Below are 22,360 nucleotides of genomic sequence, written 5' to 3' on the forward strand. Positions count from 1 at the left end.
CGCAGTGGTAATTCCGGCGCCCCTGAATTTCTAGGTTTTCACCAGGAAGCTCATGCAGACGCAAGACTTTTAATGTATAGTTACCGAGGACCCTATGGTGGTGCTTAAGGTAAATTGGGGCATATGTTCTCTCTCTTACCACTCTGTCATCTTCATGATCCTGCTTCTCTCTCGCTCTCTCTCTCCCCTCTTCTGTTTCTTTCTGTTCTCTTCTTCTCTCCCCATTGTGAAAAGGAGCGACTTTGGCCGGGATTTTCCTCGTAGCTGCGTCTGCTCTGCTGCATAATGTTGCAGGAAGCGCGGCAGAAACCCTGCTTACTTGTGTAAACGGAATTTCCGCCTCGCTTCCTGCGATGTGGCGGTGACTGACTGGGAGCAGCTCAGAGGAAATTCCTGGTCTTTCAATTCAGATGCTTAGGTTATCAGGGAAGAATTCACAAACACACTGGTTAAAACTTTCCACAAATAAATCTTTAGCTGTTAATAAAATTATTTTGAGTCACTCTGTTGGAGCACATAGCTGTTCAGTGGTCTGGACTGCAGCAAAGTATCAGGTACAGTTAAATGAGTACACAACAATAAATGGTCTTATGAAATAAGAGAAGAGTCAACCAGTTTAGCAAGTATTCATTTTAATAACATTTCAAACATCAGTAGTGATAAAAATGTCAATTGTTATATTTTACAAGTACTTTAAATAAGAAAAAGTACCAGGCCTGTAGTCAGTTGAACTTTTTTTTACTCTTACTTCTTCCTTTCTGTAATGTTTCATTCCAATGACAGATGAGGTGATGTGCTTTTCTAGAACTATGAAAGTTTTCACAAACTGCATGGAACTACAAAAAGACTGGGCTTCTAATTTGTCCAATTTTTTTTTGTTGAAAGAACATGCTTTTAAAATGCCAGTTTGCACATTCTGTAATATGTAATGTGAAAATTCATACAGAATACAAGATTGGGAATACACTACCACAATTGGAAGAATCAATGAGGTAGATCTTGACTTTGTGCGATAGTGGCTTAAATGGAAATAAAAATCAGAAGAGATGTAAAATGGGCTGCCGACACGTTATCACCCGTTTTACATACTCGCACAAAGTCAAAATCTACTCCAGTGACACCTATCAATGTACAGGGACAGAGTGATCTCCTGGATGAGTTTCGATCGCCTAGAGGGGTCGGAGAGGAATTTCCCAGATTTTTCCTCCCAAATTGGCCATTGGGTTTTTTATCTGGTTTTTCGCCTCTCCCGGGAGATCACATGGGTTTGGGTGGGATGGAGAGTGAAAGTAGATTTGAGGTTAGGATCAGATCAGCCATGATCTTATTGAATGGCGGAGCAGGCTCGAGGGGCCGATTGGCCTACCCCTGCTCCTATTTCTTATGTTCTTATATTGTTAAGGAAGTCAAGATTTTAAAAGAGTTATAGATAAATTGAACCCCTATATGATTGACACAATCACAAACACGACAAAAAAGGGGGGCAAGGACTTAAGCTCAGAAAGGAGAAGGAGAACAGACAATTTAGATTTAGTTACTTTACACAGAGGGTAGTGAGTATACAGCGCAGACTACACATGATCTAGTGCCGGCAAATACTCTTGGCAGATTCAAGCGGAAACCAGATGGATTCACCAGGGAAAAGGATTGAGGGAGTCAGACGGATAGAGAGGTGTGTGGTATTTTTTGTACTCCGGACTGCCCCACAATGGTATCTTCTGATTCTATGCATTCCTATGTTCCTGTGACAACATTCCCTTCAGTAACTGAGGAATACTAGAGCTTCTCCTTAGAAATACTGTAATAGGATTTACAAACTGCTCATTTTCAAACACCAGTGGAAAGGTAATTTAGTGTACTGGGCTCACAAATGATCCCGTCAGTAATGAGTGAACATTCATATACAAGTCAAGTTTAAACCAAGCAATAGTAAAAGTGCAGATTTTAAAACAAAATGGGTTATGTATCAGATTTTTGTAGTCACATGTATGTACGCAGTACTATCAATCAAATCCTAATGGATTTGTTTGGAAAATTGGTACATTAATACAGTTCATACAAAGGATGTGGCACTTCCCTCACGTTTTGCTGATGCCACACACAGCACTAGATCATTTTTAGAGATTCACTTCTAATATTGCATTCCAGGCATTGTTCTATACTTTTAATCACTAAAATATCCAGGCTGAATCCTTGGTTACAGGTCACTTTCACCGTAGAGTGCAGTTGAAAATGAGGCATAGTCTAGGGCTCCTGGAACACCGTCATTTGCTCTGTATGGTGGCATGCTGGCAATGCAGTATTCAGCCTGTTCTGAGGGCAGCTCTCGACGCAATTCCTCAGCAAGAATGTAAGGCTGCACAAACAAAAGTGTGATTTTGCTTGACATATTAATTTTTTTTTTAATGCTTTTCGAAACTTTTTAACTTGGAAATCTCTCTTATTTTCTCCTCAGCGCCACATATGGTCAAGACAACCTGCTCCCATGTCCTCTGCCGATGTTGCTGTGAGTAGGTGCCCACAGACAAGTTTACTTTTCTATGTGACCAAAAAAAAAACCACTTGCTCCACCGTCTTCCCTCCTCACAGCAGCACCGTATTGATTGAGGCCTGGAAGATGGTTCCCTGCCATTCTCTACACCTAGAAGTATTCTTACGGAGACAGACCAACAGAGGAGACAGTACTTTACAAGGAAAATTAGTCAAAGATAATATTCTCAGTTTACAAAGATGACTTAAAGATGAGGGACCACATTCCAGAACTGGAGATTTAAACTATATGATCAATAACCAGATAATCAGCTGCAAGAACTAGCTATTCATTATACAGGCTAGTTAATCAACAAACATTAACGGGACCTCACTTTATAATACGCAAATGGGAATAACCCATTGCACCACTTCTTATTTAAGAAGAACCCAGAACTTACTTTCTCTCCGGCCAAGATCCTGAAGGAAGCCACAACCTGGTCGGCTGTATCTGTGTCAGCAGTCTCTCGGGTCATGAAGGCGATGAAGGACTGGAGGGACACGACGCCAGTACTGTTTGGATCAATTAGGTTCATGATACGAGCAAACTCAGCCTCGCCCTACAGAAAGAGTTGCAAATTTGAAATGTGAAAGAACAAATAGGAAGACAAAAGGAGGGTCCGATACTGTAAGGAAATGCAACAAAGCCTTGATTTCTTTTTCTGGCCAATCTTCTCACTAAGGTGTGGCAATGCTCTAACTTGCGAGTGATTTGCAAGCTTTTAGACACACAATTTTATCAAGGGAATGAAAAGCTATTCTGATTATCAGTGGAATCTGGCATTTAAAAAAAATTCCACTAGGGTCAACAGTAAGACTGGACAATGGTGACCTACAGTAACTGATGCCACTATTAGTCACAGCAGGTGACCATTGTATCTGATCTATTTTATGCACAATATCAGAAACTGGGGTTTTGAGAGAGTAGATGGGGAGAAACTATCCACTAGCAGGAGAGTTGGTAACCAGAGGACACAGATTTAAAAATAATTGCGGGAAAAATCAGGGGGTAGATGAGGAGAATTTTTTTTTAAATCTCAGCGAATTGTTATAATCTGGAATGCATTGCCTGAAAGGGTGGTGGAAGCAGATATAATAGTAACTTTCAAAAGGGAATTGGATCTCTACTTAAAAAGGAAAAAATTGCAGGGCTATGGGGAAAAAATTGCAGGGGAGTGGGACTAATTGGTAGCTCTTTCAGAGAGCCAACACAAGCACGATTGTCCAAATGGCCTTCTTCTGTGCAGGTGGTCAATTGTTGGTTTACTACAATCTTGGACTAAGGTCACCTGCATACTTTTGAATGCACCAGTTCAGATAGTGACAAATTCAAGATGGATGGTAATCCCAAGAATTATTTGTAATCTCAGATATATTAAACATGCATCTAGCATACCAGATCAAAGCCCATGGAGATGAGACAAGCTCTGAGATCATCTGGCTCCATCGCCCCATTCTTCTTCTATTGAGCAGATCAGCAAATAAAAGGAACAGATGAAAGATTGAGGGATTTCCAGCAAGCAGCTCAGTAGCAGACGGCCCCCAGATTCCGCAGTGCGTGGGTGATGAGGTAGGACACCGAGGAGGGGCCAGTGTCAAAAGGATCATTTAAAGTCCCAAGAATTCAGTAGTTCCAAATAAGGCAGGTGGGATGCAGGCCGAAAGAAGCATCATTGTTGTGAGCGGGAAGAGAGCGACTAACACAGAGATAAAATCAGACAAGCGGGAAAGAGACAACCATAGGACGAACATGAAGCAAAGAGGGGGAAAAAAAACATTGACACAGACCAAAAAAATGGACAACAAAGGCCACATCACAAATTTAAAAAGGAAAAAGAAAATAAAGAGAAATTTAGCACAGTTTTACTTGTATAAAGAAGAAAAATAAAGCACAGTCCAGTTAGTACCTGTTTATCATTTCCAACATGTCCAAGGCTGATGAGGCAGGCTTTGAATTCCTTTGGTCGCAGTTTGCCAGAATTATCCTAGTATCGCACACAAGTTAGTTGCGGCATGCAATATGCATACGTAATGATACAGTATTTAGTGTTAGTTACAGCAAATTAAGCAAGATCAAAACTACAACTCACTCGGTTAATGCTTATTAGAACATCGGGATGCAGTTAATGGTCACCTACACCAAGCACAATACAACATGAATATAACATGTTTGTCAGTTGGAGATGGAGTTGCTTTTCCATTCTCATCAGAAACTGCAGGATAATTTCTGAACCAGTAGTATAATTTGTTTTTATAATTGTTATTTTAAAAAGTAATAATGCAAATTAGGAGTTGGTATGCTCCAGCGAACATTGCCAATTCTACTCTACAGAGTAGTCATCATGGGAAATGTACACAATTTTGTTTTCTATTGATGCTGTTAATTCACTTTGAATCTGAAGAGGGTGCCTCAGCACTCAGAAGGCAAACAAGATGCACGGTCTGTCTGAAACATCAGACTGGTCAGTAAGGTTATATTAAACACAATGCCGGGTGAATTTCCACTGGGGAATCTCCCGCTTGTCCACCGTAATTTTGGTGGAAGAGCCTTGGGATACCCTGGAAAAACAGCGCTTCACAGGGGGGAGCAAAAGAGACACAACAAGCCACCGTAAAATGTGAAATTCTACTTCCAACAGGTGTTTAACATAATATTAAAAGCGTCTCGCTTGATAAAAGGAACACTGTACCCTGTCAAAATGGGTGAATGAAGACCGGAATTCATTCATTTGTTGCTGGGTGATCCCTTTAGCATCTCTGGTTAGAATCTGGGTCTCAATTTCGTTGATAGTCCTGGCAATTGTAGTCAGAAGCATCTCCCAGCCAACACGGATGTGCTGCCAAAATTAGCAAAAAAAAAGTTTTAAAAATTGCCGCAGCAACATACTGAGATGTAAAGACATCTTACCCGAACACAAGACTCAAATCTCTGAGTTTTTTTTCAGGTTACAAGACTACTGCAACATGGCACATGAGATTACATTTTGTGTTCATGTCCCATGAAATTCACTTTAACAGGACTTTTGTTAAACATGCAATAGTTTGGCTCCCGTGGATGAGGTAACAGTGAGGATGGAATTCATATTGTTCTTGCGCTTGTTTATAATTTCTATCAGATGCGTGGGAAGATCTAACATGCGATTTGTTCTCCTCACTAACATGGGACCTGATGTTGAATCAGCGCTGGTGCTAATGTTTCTCCAATAGGTGATTGCACTGAAGCACCAAAATATTTAAACTGTCCAAAAAGAAAAATAAGTCCAAGGGTGGACTAAGCAGGATACAAAATATTGTAAAAAAAACTCCCCGCTAAAACTATTTTTAAGGAAGTAACTGATATACATGTTTAAGAACTTTTGTGCCATTGGATCAAGAGACTTTCCCTGATTCCCCCCGCCCCCGCCCCCTCCCCCGGCAAACCTCAGGAGGTGTTTAAAAAAATGTTCTCCCCTATTCTCCTTACACTGCACACCCACTCCAGTTGAGAGGACAGGCTGGAGATCAGAGTCCAGGCCTCTGCTAGTGTCAATATATTGCCTGGCTGCTGGACGATGTGACGGGCAATCTGGAGTGACTGGCCCTTGAAGCACATCAGATATGACGTGCATTAGCTTATAGCTCACTCGTTCACAATAAAACCACACCAAAAAAACCTCCTCCGTAGCACAACCTTCACTAATACATCCGTCCAGTACCTCCATGGTATAATTAGTGTGCTTGTTGTCGAAGATGAAGGCCTCTTGAATAAGTTGATGTTCTCCTTCCAGTTTGTCGACATTGTGTTTGTAGTTGATGATGGCCTCCTCGCACTGCTTCAATTGGTTCATCTGATCTTCTAGGGTTCCACTCATTTCAATAGAACTTTGAGCTATATCCTGTATTTAAATAGTTACAATAATATTCAGCCTTCAAAGACCAATATGAGACATATTCAGAAGCGGCTTTGTTCAACTTTTTGAGCTATTTTGAGCTTTGCATCCTAACTGGGCGACTGTCTGTGTGGAGTTTGCACATTCTCCCCGTGTTTGCGTGGGTTTCCTCCGGGTGCTCCGGTTTCCTCCCACAGTCCAAAGATGTGCGGGTTAGGTTGATTGGCTATGATAAAAATTGACCGTTAGTGTTAGGGGGATTAAATACGTGGGGTTACGGGGATAGGGTGGGATATGTGTTGGTGTAGGGGTTACGGGGATCGGGTGGGATATGTGTCGGTGCAGGCTCGATGGGCCGAAATGGCCTCTATCTGCATTGTGGGGTTTCTGTGAGTTTCTGTGAGTGAAGTACAAGCTACCATTGAACTAAAAGCCGTAAGCCCAGTCCACATTCGTTAGGAAGGTGCTCAAAGCGATCTTGGTGATTAAATAAATAATGGAATGGGTGCAAGTCATTGCAGAACCCCAAATACACTCAGGTGACATACCACAATGAACAGTTTGAAAATTCTTGGATGCCTCATTTTAATCCCTGCCCTGATTATTGCAAGAACAGCAGCAGAGATGTGTGTGTGTTTATGAAGAGAGGCGTATGTGCACCTATCTAAGTCAATTGGCTCCCATGCTAGAATCACTGTAATGCTTTTCTTCACAAAAAGTGTATAAATTTTCCAGCTATCCACTGGATCTGGGAGTGATGGTAGTTTCAACACTTAACATGCCAAATCACTTCAGGCCAGCAATGAGAAAAAGCTTAATTATATTGCTCGGTCAGTTGGATGGAGGAGTTCAGTTGGGCCAAATGGCCTCCCTCATTTGTATGCGTCTTGTGAACTTGCGACTGTCCCACAACAACGTACACTTCTACAGTACTCCTCACGTACAGAAAGATGCCTTGATGTGCTTTACAGAGAGAAGGAAAAGGGTAGATGCCACGCAGGAGGGAGAGAAGGAAGTACGTACTCAAAAAAAAAGAGGTATAGTGTGCAGCTAAAACCATGGCCCAAGAGTTGGGTTTTTATGAGACTTTTGAAGAGATGGAGGGAGGTAGTAAGGAAGAGGGATTCAGGAAGGGAGTTTTTAAAAAAGGGTAGTGGTTTAATTTCTGAAGAAGAGTGGCTGTCAGTGTTGGAGCAGAGAGGCGAGCAGACAACTGGCGTCAGAGGAGCGGAGGTGCAAGCAAGAATTTCATACTGTTGAGGTAGGATGGAATAATGTCACGGTGGGATTTGAAATTAAGGATAAATATTTTTAAATTATTTTACTGGAGCACACAGAGCCAGTGGATCTTTGCAAGGGTGGGTGAACTCTGACCAAGCCTTTGATCACTCCTCCGAATAGCTCGTTCTTCGGTTTGGCGTAGATTTATTTACTTATGCCTGGGATGGTTTTTCTACATTTAAAAAGTGCTATATAAATGCGAGCTGCTGTTGTTGAACATAATACATACTATAAAAGTGAAAAAATTCAACCGAGTACCAAATATGATTTAAGAGCTGGCTAGTATTCCTATCTTACCTCCATCTTATGCTGGATCCAAGGTCCAATGATATTAGACTGGCTGGCAAACTGGCGACGCAGACGCTCGTTAGCGTGCTGCCGTACACCTTCCTCTTGCAGGACCCCGTCTCTCTGAGGAACCAACTGCTTCATCTGCCATTTAAAGTGATTTGGTTTTAATTCAACATACACTGAGCCAATTAATCTACTCATTAATATTACCTGCACCATGTGCTTGCATTCTCAAATATGATCTTATCATTGAAAATGACAAAAACAAAAGACAATCAGGAATTCCTATCCATTGCATGTATGATTTCAGCGTTAAATCTAAATGAATCAAATCTTGAACTCCAGACCCATAACTGCCCTCTAAAATGGCCTAGCAAGCCACTCAATTGTAACAAACTGCTACAGAAAACAATAATAAGAATAAAACCGGATGGACCACCCGGCATTGACCTCAGCACCGACTTCAGACACGGCAATGGCACACCCAGCCCAGTTGGCCCTGCAAAGTCCTCCTCACTAACATCTGGGGACTTGCGTCAAAATTGGGAGAGCTGTCCCACAGACTAGTCATGCAACAGCCTGACACAATCATACTCACAGAATCATACCTTTCAGCCAATGTCCCAGACTCCTCCATCACCATCCCTGGGTCTGTCCTGTCCCAGCGGCAGGACAGACCCACCAGAGGTGGCGGTACAGTGGTATACAGTCGGGAGGGAGTGGCCCTGGGAGTTCTCAACATTGACTCCGGACCCCATGAAGTTTCATGGGTTCAGGTCAAGCATGGGCAAGGAAACATCCTGCTGATTACCACCTACCGCCTTCCCTCAGCTGATGAATCAAGACTCCTCCATGTTGAACACCACTTGGAAGAAGCACTGAGGGTAGCAAGGGCTCAGAATGTACTCTGGGTGGGGGACTTCAATGTCCATCACCAAGAATGGCTCGGTAGCACCACTACTGACCGAGCTGGCCGAGTCCTGAAGGACATAACTGCCAGTCTGGGCCTGTGACAGGTGGTGAGAACCAACACGGGGTAAAAACCTACTTGACCTCGTCCTCATCAATCTACCCGTCGCAGATGCATCTGTCCATGACAGCATTGGTAGTAGTGACGACTGCATAGTCATTGTGGAGACAAAGTCCTGTCTTCACACTGAGGACACCCTCCATCGTGTTGTGTTGCACTACCACCATGCTAAATGGGATAGATTCAGAACAAATCTAGCAGCTCAAAGCTGGGCATCCATGAGGCACTGTGGGCCATCAGCAGCAGCAGAATTGTATTCCACTACAATCTGTAACCTCATGGCCCGGCATATCCTCACTCTACCATTACCATCAAGCAGGGGACCAACCCTGGTTCAATAAGGAGTGTAGAAGAGCATGCCAGGAGCAGCACCAGGCATACCTAAAAATGAGGTGCCAACCTGGGAAAGCTGCAACACAGAACTACATGCATGCTAAACAGCAAAAGCAGCATGCTATAGACAGAACTAAGCGATCCCATGGATCAGATCAAAGCTCTGCAGTCCTGTATCCAGTCGTGAATGGTGGTGGCCAATTAAACAACTAATGGGAGGAGGAGGCTCCATGAATATCCCCATCCTCAATGATGGCGGAGCCCAGCACATGAGTGCAAAAGACAAGGCTGAAGCGTTTGCAACCAACTTCAGCCAGAAGTGCTGAGTGGATGTTCCATATCGGCCTACTCCTGAGGTCCCCACCATCACAGAAGCCAGTCTTCAGCTAATTCAATTCACTCCATGTGATATCAAGAAACTGCTGAGCGCACTGGATACCGCAAAGGCTGTGGGCCCTGGCCACATCCCGGCTGTCGTGCTGAAGACTTGTGCTCCAGAACTAGCCACACCTCTAGCCAAGCTGTTTCAGTACAGCTTCAACCGAGGCATCTACCAGACAATGTGGAAAACTGCCCAGGTATGTCCTGTATACAAAAAGCAGGACAAATATAATCCGGCCAATTACCACCCCATCAATCTACTCTCAATTATCAGCAAAGTGATGAAAGGTGTCGTTGACAGTGCTATCAAGCAGCACTTACCAATAACCTGCTCACTGGTGCTCAGTTTGGGTTCCACCAAGACCACTTGGCTCCAGACCTTATTACAGCCTTGGTAAAGAGCTGAATTCCAGAGGTGAGGTAAGGTGAGAGTGACTGCCCTTGACATCAATACAGCATTTGTCAGAATGTGGCATCAAGGAGCCCTAGTAAAATTGAAGTCAGTGGGAATCGGGGGAAAACTCTCCACTGGCTGGAGTCATAACTAGCACAAAGGAAGATGGTTGTGGTTGTTGGAGGTCAATCATCTCAGCCCCAGGACATCACTGCAGGAGTTCCTCAGGGCAGTGTCCTAGGCCCAACCATCTTCAGTTGCTTCATCAATGACCTTCCTTCCATCATAAGGTCAGAAGTGGGGCTGTTCACTGATGATTACACAATGTTCAGTTCCATTCGCAACTCCTCTGAAAATGAAGCAGTCCGTGCCCGCATGCAGCAGGACCTGGACGACATTCAGGCTTGGGCTGATAAGTGGCAAGTAACATTTGCACTACACAAGTGCCAGGCAATGACTATCTCCAACAAGTGAGAGTCTAACCACCTCCCCATGATATTCAACGGCATTACCATCGCCGAATCCCCCACCAACATCCTGGGGGGTCACCATTGACCAGAAACTTAACTGGACCAGTCACATAAATACTTTGCTTACAAGAGCAGGTCAGAAGCTGGGTATTTTGCAATGAGGGTCTCACCTCCTGACTCCCCAATGCCTTTTCACCATCTACAAGGCACAAGGACTGTGATGGAATACTCTCCAGTTGCTTGGATGAGTGCAGTTCCAACAACACTCAAGAAGCTCGACACCATCCAGGACAAAGCAGCCCGCTTGATTGGCACCTCATCCACCACCTTAAAAATTCACTCCCTCCACCACCGGCGTACCGTGGCTGCAGTGTGTTCCATCTACAAGACGCACTGCAGCAACTCGCCAAGGCTTTTTCGACAGCACCTCCCAAACCCGCGACCTCTACCACCTAGAAGGACAAGGGCAGCAGGCGCATGGGAACACCACCACCTCCAAGTTCCCCTCCAAGTTACACACCATCCTGACTTGGAAATATATCGCCGTTCCTTCATCGTCACTGGGTCAAAACCCTGGAACTCCCTCACTAACAGCGCTGTGGGAGTACCTTCATCACGCGGACTGCCGTGGTTCAAGACGGCAGCTCACCACCTTCTCAAGGGCAAATAGGGATGGGCAATAAATGCTGGCCTTGCCAGCGACACCCACATCCCAGGAACGAATAAAAAAAAACATTGAGGGTGTTGGTTTAATCAACATCAATAGCCAAAAGACGCAATGTTGATGACAAATAGAAGTAGTAAACCATATTACAATGCATGCACCACAGAAAGACAAAGCTATTTTCTGCTAACGTGTTCAGTACTTGCAATTTACAATTACTTTGCGCATTCTGTCCATTAAATGTCAAAATGGATGGAGTTTTAAAAGATATATTAAAAAAGGTTTGTTGCACTTTCATGAATCTGGGGTGATCACTGCGAAAGGCGTCTGCCTCCTTCAAATTTTCACTCGTTTCCAAGCTACAGAGGCCGATAACTTGTTCTGCGTCTGTGCCAATGTCTTTCTTAAACTGGGTGCTAAGAGTCAAGAAGTGAATCACCAGGATATTTTCTTTCTTCCCACTCTCTGATGAAAAATATCACCTCCACTTTCTGCATCTCTAATCTGCTTAAGATGGGAAGCTCACTGTGAGGGAGAGCGCAGTGTATAAAGGAACTCCTACCACTCTGCGATACAGCGCATCCATTTTATTAACATGCATCACTACTGGGTCCCTCCCTTATTGTATAGTTCTCACAAATTCTAGTATTCCATCAGAGAATGAGGAGCATATGCCGAGAACTGGTGGGCATAATCTCTCTGTAAACCTTATTCCCTGTACCAAGAGCAAATAAGAACCGCGGCCACAGATGCTTACATGCAGGAGGAGGCCATTGAGCCCATCACATCTGCGCTGGCTCTTTGCTAGAGCAATCCAAAACTATTCCGACTGGCTCACTTACTCCCCCATCGCTTCAAATATTTATCCAATTTTCTCTTTAAAAAAAAAAGCTGCAATGATCTCTGCCTCAACCAAGGCATTCCATGCACCAACAACTCTGCAGGATGAAGCCAAGCTGCAGAGTGAAAAAAAAATGCAAATCTGAAATAAAACCAGAAGATGCTATAAATACATAGTATCCAGAAAAAATAAATCAATGTTGGTCTAGATCCTTCATCAGAAGGGAATAAATCAGCAGCGAGTTTTGGAAAAGGTTCCATGACCAAAATATCAACATCTCTCAACTCTTTCCAGGTGTTAATGACTATGCTGTGTATTTCCTGCACTCTCTGTTCTTATTTAAGGCCAGAGTCATTTGTGATAGATTGATTTGCGAGAATATTTTTCCTGGTGATACCTTGTCCCATTTGGCACTGATTTCTTCACAGGATATCATGCTATAAGGATTTGACACATTGGATGAGATGCTATAGGTCTGAGTAATCTTCTGCACTTCATTAAGGATTCCCAGGATGGCCTGCCTCTCGCTGTCTGCTTCCGGCAGGGTGGCTTTAAACTGTTCATGGGCTGCTACCAGACTCTAAACATCAAGAGAAATGATGGGGTGGGGGGGGGGAAGGGGAAAAAAAAGCATTACACTTCATCTATATAGCGTATTTTTTCTAAATCATAATAAAATATCGCTTGCACTAGCTGCAATTTACAACAAAACAATGTTTAGTTATTTCTGCTTTGGTAACGCTGTCAATAAGCAGATTTTCTTTTTGTAAAGGCAACGGGTTGGTCATCAGTAAATGTTCCTGCAACTTTACCGCTAACAGGAAGCACAAATACATGCAAATATCCCAATATTGTCACACTGCGAATAATGGGCAGGCCATTCGTGATTTTTGTAATTTTGTTTGTCAGAACAATGAATTGTAAACGACTGAACTGCTGTTTTAAAGTACAGTAAACTCTTGTTTAAACAGCACTTTAATCATCCGGAATACTTTAATAACCGGCAAAATAGATATATCTCAATACAAAACACCTCAATAACCGGTAATCTTGCCGATTCTACCATACATTTAACGGAACATTCTGTAGGTGAGTACCCAATTATGCAGTACATTTCTTGATTTTTTATTTTTGTTTGTGTTAAAAATTGCCTTGGTAGGTATACCTCTCTGTTAGCCAGAATTTTTCATCAATTGGCATCATCCTGGTCCCAGAGGCGCCGGATAAGAAAGAGTTTACTGTAATTTTATTGGAACACTGATGCTGGATATTTTGTCTCTTCTGATCATTCCTTCACAGATTCCCTTCAAATCCCAGAAACAACCTCAGACAGCAAGGCCCAAGAGGCCATGCAATTTCATACTATATATAAAAAAAATATTTTAGTTTAAAAAAAATGGAATGGATTAAAAAATTATGGGGATATTGGTCCGGATTTTGCCAGAGTATGCCGTCATACCACCTTTCAAATCCACCACAAATTCGGGATTTTTGCATGCGCTTGCGATAAATCCTGAACTTGCGGTCTGTCAACATACGTGTTGAAAGGCCATCCGTACCGCCACGGAAAACCTAATTGCTGGCGCAGAATTGGGCTATTTGCCCAGCAATTACTAATGGAAATTTTACGGCTGGTGGAAACAGATGCTTATTAAAAAAAAATTAAATAAATGACATCCAGGAACATTAAAAGCTTTAATGAGAAGCAATCCTGGTGTATGTTAAAGCTGCAGGTTTTTTTTTAAACTAACCTTTACATTTCATAACTTTCTGCACAGTATTTGTTTAGAAGTGGGAATTATGAGTAATGAATTGGATTCCCACAAGAAAAGCTAAATCTGCAAGAATTTTAAAGGCTGTAGCAATGATGTATCGTAGTAATTCAAATGAATAAAAGACAATCGGTTTTCTGATTAGAGGACCAGGCCCATGTGAGCCCAGGCTGGGCCATTACACTGCTCTCCTACTCGCAGCGTCAGAGCACAAGTTTACAAAGGACTGCCATCAGGTAGGTGCGTATTCTTTTTGCAGGTCCGCGGTGAACTCCGGAAGTACGCCGCGGACCGAAATTTCTGTGCCTATGCCATTTTAAACTCCAGTTACGTAAGGTACAATTGTAGGGGTTTCGCAAAATTCCCCTGAAAACAAGAGAAACATTGGTCCACATCGTGGATGAAGATTTATGTGTTTTGAATTGCCTCTGGGTCAGATCAATGTTTTAAAGCATGCTCAGAACCACGAAAGACTGCTGAGCTGGACTACAACGGAATCGAGGAAATTCGTGGACGTATTCACACACATTGAGAAAGAACATTTTGATTAAAATTTGTGCTTTTGAGCCCGGCCAAACACAGTGGTTTACAGCTTGTAATGTGTTTGTGTGAAAGACCTGTCAATCAAACCAGGGAGGTCAGGAGTTGCCCACTTGACCCGAGGCCACAGAGACAGGTTGTTATGGCTGGCTATGTTCAGCAACCAATCAGTCAGCTAGGCAGCTTGTAATGTGCCTGTGTGAAAGACCTGTCAATCAAACCAGGGAGGTCAGGAGTTGCCCACTTGACCCGAGGCCGATTATGGCTGGCTATGTTTAAACAAGCAATTCAGCAACCAATCACAGTCCTTTTGTTTGTGTACTGGAACTTTAGGCGGGAATTTTTCCAGACAGAACGGCAGCAGCACACAGGTATAAAGATAGCTACTGAGAAGCTATCTCTCTTTCTTTTTACTTTGCTGGACCACAGGTGAGCAGGGTGTTCTGACTCCTCAACAAGACAACCTAGCAAGGAGTTTGGGGTGGTGATTTAAGGGAATTGCTAAGATTGTTTAAATAACATTGTAGTCATTGTATCCCTCGTTTTTGCCGTCTGTACCCCCTTGTTATATACTTTTACTGCATTTACTGTGTTCGTGTGGTATAGTTTATATTTGATTATGGTTTCTTTAGTTTAATAAATTTTGACTTGTCTCATATCTTACAGGGCTTGATGGCCGGCGCGGACACGATGGGCCGAAGGGCCTCTATCCGTGCTGTATAACTCTATGACTCTATATCCAAACCAATTGTCCGCTTTAACATAATTAATTATAAGTCCTCCAGTCAGAACTGAAAGGTGGGGTAGCGATTCGGAACCGCTGTTAAAATTGGTTTACAGTGCAGCAGGCAAAAAGGCTGCTGGCCAGGTATGTTACCATAAACCAGTTAATAGATGCCCCCCTACACAATGCAAAGCTATTGGTTCTAGTTGAGCACCAATGCGAAGCCATATTTGTAGACAATACATTCATGCTAGGCTCCAGTGCACAGCCAGTAATTCCATATGACTACATAAAGTCATGCAATTAGAATGAATTGCCACACCTCATCAACACCAGTACCATTAATGTGCTCCACTGATAGCCACTATTTTGTTGAAGCAAACATACTGTACCTGAATCTCTTCAATGGTGTGAACGATAAACATATCTTGTAGGTCTTCCATTGCTCCTTCCATCCAGTTGTTAAAGGGGGCAGCCCTCTTAGCAAACTCCAAGAAGAGCTGATCGATGGTTTCCAGTAATTTTTCAGTCCTCTGAAAGTTTAACCAATTGGAAAGACCAGGAAGATTTACTTCACTGCCGTGAAAGGGTTGTGAAGTTTAGGAGTCGTTAGTCGTGGGAGTATATTCAATCTTTTTAAGAACAAACCATGGATCGGCAGCATTGGTGGCACTGTGCTGGAGCTCCACGGTGCAGCTCAGCCTCTGCACTACCAAGTTTCAGGTCTCAATACTGGTAGAGCGCAGGGAGGGAGAGAAGAGGGGATGTGGGCAATCAACTCGAGTGAATCCACCAAGTTGGTGTTGCACGCCGCCTAGTGGCTGAGGCTGAGAATAGCATGGATGGTCATCTTGCTCTCTCAGCCAACAGGAGTGTGGCCTGCAAGGTGCGAACAATAGGAGAGAGAAAATGGGAAATGTGAGTATGTGTTTTTCACTGGGATGATAATGAACTCTTTTAAAAAATAAAAAAAATACAGTATTATGGTGCATAATGCTCACTTCATACAGGGACATTCAGGCCATTTACATTTTTAGCCTCTTCCCTCAGTACTAATCATGGTGTGGAGATGCCGGAGTTGGACTGGGGTGGACAAATGTAAGAAGTCACACAACACCAGGTTATAGTCCAACAGCTTTATTTGAAATCACAAGCTTTCGGAGCGCTGCTCCTTCTTCAGGTGAAGTGATTTCAAATAAAGCTGTTGGACTATAACCTGGTGTTGTGTGACTTCTTACCTCAGTACTAATGACACTGGTTCTTTATGCCCCACTGCTGTGTGGAGAACCTGTTTTAATCTGCTTTAGGAGTTGCTGCCAACGCTTTTTTCCCCTATTTTGGGTGGCCCATCAACCTCCAAAATTGTCCCTTCATAGGCAAGATGAAGATTGCTCTTTGTCATTCTCTCAGCATATCGAAAAAAAACTGTTCAACTTGCATACTGCCATGGAACTAGAGATTTACGAATTATTGACCATTTTATTTTTTAAGGCTTGCAAAGATGTTTAAAATGGCTCCTCAAATTTCAAGGGCAATTCCAAGGCCACTTCCTTCCCACTTCTCTGTCATAATTACGAGGGCCAATGTGAAACGAGAGTGTAAATCAAATTATGAGCATTAGTCTCTGAGCTCTGTGGCAAACAGAATTACCATTTTGTGTCGTTTTATTGCAAAAAAGAAATGAACCCAATTCAAGTTATAGAAGATGATCAATATACTGTACAGTATTAAAAACTACATCTATAACCAGCTTAAATGTTTCTTCATTCTGCAATAATTTTGCACATCTTTGACTATATATCAAGAGGCTACATTTCACAAATACCTACCATATTTCGCCAGTCATATGTAAATAAACCTACAGAGGTACAGCTTCACTTCTGTAACAAAGCCGCTGTGTGGTGAACTTGGGCAACTGCACAGACACTTAATTATAGCAACTTTACAGGCTGCTGCTTCCCAGAATTTCCCCCATTTACTTAAAATATGCCCTCCATTGGGAAAATAAAAGCCCCTCAAAATGATTATTTTTCGCATTACAAATATCTTTGGTTTCCCAAGACTAAAGAGAGAGAACAAATTATCAACCAAGGTTCCTTCTCCTGCTCGTTACCCACTGACCAAAGCCGTGGACAAGTTCCAGCTTGCCAGGATGGCCGCACCCACCAATTCGTTTGCCGACTATCACTCACTATCTGGGCTCATGTGTAAATGGATACGAGGGCGCGATACCAAAGGGCTCCTGGTACTTATGGAAATGTACCCCAGGAAGATTCAGAAGAGGGGAGGGGGGAAAAGAAAAAAGAGCATTTTTGAAAATAGTAAATGTAAATTAAAATGAATATGTACTTCTTTGCCTTGATATATTAAGGATTTCTTAAGTCACTAGGTCAAGGAGCAGAGTTCTGTTGGACCAGGTCAAAACTGCGTCTAGGGTCCAACTGGAAAATGGCAGAGGGCTGAAGATTTCTTTTTAGAAATAATAAGCCTAATTGAAGAGGATAAAAAGTATAACTGTCACATACAGTATAAGGATTTTCAGAACATTAATTCAGCAGCATGATTGTGGTTTCCTTCTGCTGTGAGTCTCCAAAGAGGTTGGGTTCAAAGCTCGCTGCCATTAGGGGTATTTTGATTTGTTTTAGTAAGTTTTGTCTAAGAACTATATAACGTAGATTTTACCTAGATTATTCTTTTTTTTGGGGCACACAATATTGCAAGAGCATAGTTTATTCACTTGCCTATCTTTCCTCTTCCCTGCAGTGAGGTTCACTGCCTCGTCAGACCAGAGTTGAAAACTAAACTCGCTGTCTGGCAAATATGAAGAGCAAATCTGGTGCCTGATATCGCACACCAGTGGATGGATGCACTTAAAAAAAAAATCATGTTCAAGCAATTTGTGGATTTACAAGCAAATGCACTGATGGATCATTAGATGTCCTTTTTACTAAGGTAACCAACATGAGAAGCAGACACTTTCAAGGTTGATGAAAATTCCCTAATTGTAGCTCAAATGTTACTGAGGTGACACATCAGTCCCTGCTGATACACTAATGAAAAGACTGGACATATTGGTGTGCATCTGTTTTTGGCTAAAGCAGAGGAAATATTTGCTGTTCTTTTCAGATCTGGTAGACTTTTTCAAATTGGTTTGTGAGGTGACCTCACTTCTTACCTACATGCAAACAGGAGACATGACTTGTTCTGTGTTTGCACAATGTTCAAAAACACCCAGTGTCCAACAAGACGACTAGTTAAAATCTGGTGAAACTGATTGCGTTACGTGGACCAGGTAGTGTTCACAAATTGCCCCATGAACTCAGGCTCCTCCTTTCACTGGAGCAAGGACATTAGAAGAATGTGTGAAAACTCCCCTAATGGAGTAGTGTGTGTATCCAGTGAGCAGCTGGGCCAGGAAGATCCCAGGTCCTTCTCCAGTCCGTGCTCAGTTGCCTGATCTCAGCCTCAGGTCCTCAGTGAAGTGCAATGTAATCCGTCTCAGTGGCCCAAGGTTAGGGACTGGGAAGAAAATGGAAGGATTTATGTTCCCTGCTGGAGGTGCACGTGAGCGACCATCCTGAGATGCCAACACTGGTCAATAACCTGCTGACACTCGCTGTTGGGGATCACACAGAGCAACAGGGACTTGGGTGCGGTACCAGAGAATGTCCCAATGCCTTTGGAACCGTAAGCCACCCACAATAAAAGGAGTCAACACATTCAGGAGTGGAGGGGAGAAAAAGGAAAATACATTATTCCCCACTCTCAGGCATTGGTACAGTGACGCACAATTACAAAGGACATGCTTACAGAAATCAACGAAATGGTTCTATGAAATACTTAGGAATGTTCATGTCATGAATATTGTACTTAAAATTCTGAACTATTTTTGTAACGTCACTTACAGGTCCATGTGTTTTTCTGCTAATAGTGAACTACGTGATGCAATAAGACTATAGGGGTAAATTTCGACTTGGGTGGGGATACAAGATGAGCAGTATCGCAGTATCTGCCTCCCGTTGTACGTCCCATCCGATATTCAGTTCCATTGACTTCAGTATAACAGGCGGCAGGTGGGATACCGCCCATTTTGTGTCCCCATCCAAGTCGAATTTCACCCAATATCTTCACAGCATCCAAAAGGCTGTGGCTATAAGCTGCCACTGTATATCTTGGCACAAATCAACAATGGCAGGGTTTTAGAATTTACATTAATTCCGGGTGGAAATTGTGCCATGTTGAGCAAGAAGGTTCTATAGCGACACATGCCTCCAAGCCTGGTGATACCTTAACCATTAATATCGGCTGCGTGTATTCAGAAAATGGGCTCTCTTAAGTAGAAGTTGTACAGTAAGGGCAAGATTTTCATTGGGCCGTGGAGGCGGGATTGGAGGCGTGTGGGGGGGTTAAAATCCCGAAATCGGGGGTCCCGGCCTCCATCCCGCTCCACAACCCGCCTCCATGCCAGTTTCAAAGGAGGCAGGTACCCACCCTGCACTGGGACCCGCCTCCCTGAGGCGGGAAGGGGATTAGTGCCAATTAACTGCCTGTTAACAGGTAGTTAACAGGCAGTTTTTAGCCTAACCCCTATTTTTAATGTTGAAGTGTGGGATTCCCGACGGCTCCAAATCACGCCAAGTTAGCGAGGCGGGCTGTCGGGCTGAAGGGCTTGGAGGGGTCGAGATGTCCGGTGTTCAGGTGAGTGATGGGTGCATGAGTGCAGAGGTAAGTGTGTTTGGTCTGTGCAAAGTGTTTAAAGAAGTTCTACTAACCTTTACTTATTTTTATAGCCTTCCTTCCTTCAGGTCTCGGGAGTCCCTCATCTCACCGGCACAGAAAGCAGAATGGCCGCGAGCTGTCAAAAATTGTAGCATTCAGCTTTCTGTTCTGGAGAGATCTCTAAATGATCCTGAGAGGAAGGAATTAACCTGGAGTACAGATTGTCAGTGCTTCAAACAGCTGTGAAACACTGATATTTCATCTGTCAAAAGGTCTTGACAGATGAAATGTCAATCTGTGACGTCACCTGTTGCCGGGTGGCCCTTAATTGGCCTGCTGAGTCTGCTGGGCGGGCTCAACGAGGTCAATCAAGTCAAAATCGCGTGGGTTGGCTGCAACTCGATGGAGGCGGGACTACAACCCCAAAAGTTGTAGTCCCACCTCCTCAATGAAAATCCAGCCCAGAGTATGCAGATATAAAACCACCTGCCTCAAATATATGTCAAGTACAAATGCTGGACCTGCCCTGTTATGTTTAGAGAGGTTGTTCGGAACTTACCTTTAGTTAGTTAGTTAGTTAGTTAGTTATCATTCAAATATATCTCACCTCTAAAGACTCCCTCCGTTTCTGAGTCAGAGTTCCAAAACTGTCCCACTGATCACAGATGTTCTGGCATCGTTCATTTATTCCAGCGGCATTGTGATAATCCAACTCACTTTAAGACAAAAGTCAGTAAAATTGCTGAATTGCTATCCCTCATTTTAGGGATTCATAAAATTGCAACAACGCAACTAGCTCTCAATCTACTGCCCTTATCCAAAAAGTTCATACTGCGACAGCTAAATATTTATAGTAATAAATTGTGTTTGGTGTGCACTCTCATTTGTTACTTTACAGTCACTTAAACTAGTACTGTAGTTTCTATCAGCAATTTCAGATGTGCTCTGCTCAAAAAAACTCCACACTGATCTGAAAGTCCGATTCTTAAAAAAAAAATCTGAAATGAAAGAGGAACTTGGACCCTCAAGAGTGTAGCACCACAGTCAAAGAACGTGGATTTTCATCAGCGATTCTTCATTAAGCAAGAGTCTGATGTCGACTGCACGCTCAGGAAGAACATAGGAACAGGAGCAGGCCATTCAGCCCCTTGGGCCTGCTCCGCCGTTCAATTGGACCATGGCTGATCAGGCGGAGGGGCCGCACAGAGACCAAGTTCTTTCTTACAAAGATGGGTAATAAAGGAAATCAGCACAAAAAAGTTTCATACCAACCTGAAACACTACAGCGACGTCACATTAAGGCTCACTGTCTGAGTGTGCACTGCCTTGGCTACCAACTTTGCATATTGAGATATCAAAGGTGTATAACTTGTACAGTGCAGTGCGCGGATATTTAAAAACAACCAACATGACGTGTGTCAAGTGCCAATACTGGTCCTGTCCTGTCCATCCTGGTTGTAAACTGTTTTCTAATAATGGAAGCTTAATTTTTGTTATTAACTTTATGGAGACCTTTTTTTTGGCTGGAGAAGGGGTATATTTTCTCTCCATTTCTCTCTAATTTTGGGCGATTGACTAGACAACCCTATACCGAGAGGCTGCTCCAAATTCACCAATTACCCTATAGCTGGCAGTCGGGAGGTTTCAATACCAGCCAGCATGGTCCCCAGCCCCAATTTAATTGGCACGGAGTTGTGCTCCCCTTATACGCCTGCTCCAGTTCCTGGAATTGCCCCTGATGGCTCGCACAACTCTTTATACATTTTTTGAACTTCTGCTGTCTAGGACCTGGCTTTCACCTCTGAAGTTTCTTCCCTGCCCCCCGCCCCCCCCCCCCATTTCCCTCTGGGCTGACAGATGCCACATTCTCAGCTGATATCTATCTCCCTTCTTGGTACAGTTCAGACTTGGAGCTGAATGGAGCGCACATTAAACCTGCAGTTGTCCCTGCTTTGTGCACTCATATTCAGCACCGTACTGAGCAGCAAATAACCTCGCTTTCTCGTACATCACAAATTCCATATTCGCGGAGGTAAGACTCACAAAAACATGCAGATTCCAAGAGGTAGTTGACCTGATAAAACACGTAAACGGGGTTTCCACCGAGCTTTTATGCATGTTGTAGAAGCTGAGCGGGTGAAGTCCCAAGGAAATTCAAGTCCCCTCCCACCCCCCCCCCCCAACGGACTCGTCAACAAGCACGTACTAGAGAAGTAGTTAAAAGTTGCACGGTTCTGAAATACAGATGTACTTGTAGCAGATGTTGGTTATGTGGTATTTAAGTAGTCATGGGGAATAATATCTGTCTTGTTAGAAACATAGAAGATAGGAGCAGGAGTAGGCCATTCGGCCCCTCGAGCCTGCTCCGCCATTCAATGCGATCATGCCTGATCATCCAAACTCAGTGCCCTGTCCCTGCTTTCTCCCCATATCCCTTGATCCCCTTAGCCTTAAGAAATATATCTAACTCCTTCTTGAATATATTTAATGAATTGGCCTCAACTGTCTTCTGTGGTAGAGAA

The 22,360-nt window shown here is 43.3% G+C and overlaps 1 protein-coding gene across 5 annotated transcripts in view; it reads right to left on the bottom strand.

Moving 5' to 3' along the window:
• Positions 1 to 615: 615 nt before the first annotated feature.
• The window catches only part of LOC147120998 (alpha-actinin-2-like), a 143,645-nt gene continuing 121,900 nt past the window's right edge, over positions 616 to 22,360 (bottom strand). For 4 of the 5 annotated variants that reach the window (XM_085980211.1, XM_085980208.1, XM_085980209.1 and 1 more), the window contains 9 exons: positions 20,446 to 20,554; positions 15,512 to 15,652; positions 12,481 to 12,663; positions 7,977 to 8,111; positions 6,225 to 6,404; positions 5,220 to 5,366; positions 3,926 to 3,991; positions 2,931 to 3,089; positions 616 to 2,356 (listed from right to left, as the gene is read on the bottom strand). In XM_085980211.1, coding sequence (XP_085836337.1) covers positions 2,198 to 2,356; positions 2,931 to 3,089; positions 3,926 to 3,991; positions 5,220 to 5,366; positions 6,225 to 6,404; positions 7,977 to 8,111; positions 12,481 to 12,663; positions 15,512 to 15,652; positions 20,446 to 20,554 — 1,279 coding nt within the window. In that variant the 3' untranslated portion in view covers positions 616 to 2,197. Of the gene's footprint in view, positions 2,357 to 2,930; positions 3,090 to 3,925; positions 3,992 to 4,436; positions 4,515 to 5,219; positions 5,367 to 6,224; positions 6,405 to 7,976; positions 8,112 to 12,480; positions 12,664 to 15,511; positions 15,653 to 20,445; positions 20,555 to 22,360 lie in introns of all 5 variants that reach the window. The other variant, XM_085980212.1, reaches the window with a different exon arrangement.

This window comes from Somniosus microcephalus, chromosome 3 (assembly GCF_052327205.1).
Source record: "Somniosus microcephalus isolate GS21.2 chromosome 3, FLI_Smic_1.0, whole genome shotgun sequence".
NCBI classification, from domain to species: Eukaryota; Metazoa; Chordata; class Chondrichthyes; order Squaliformes; family Somniosidae; genus Somniosus; species Somniosus microcephalus.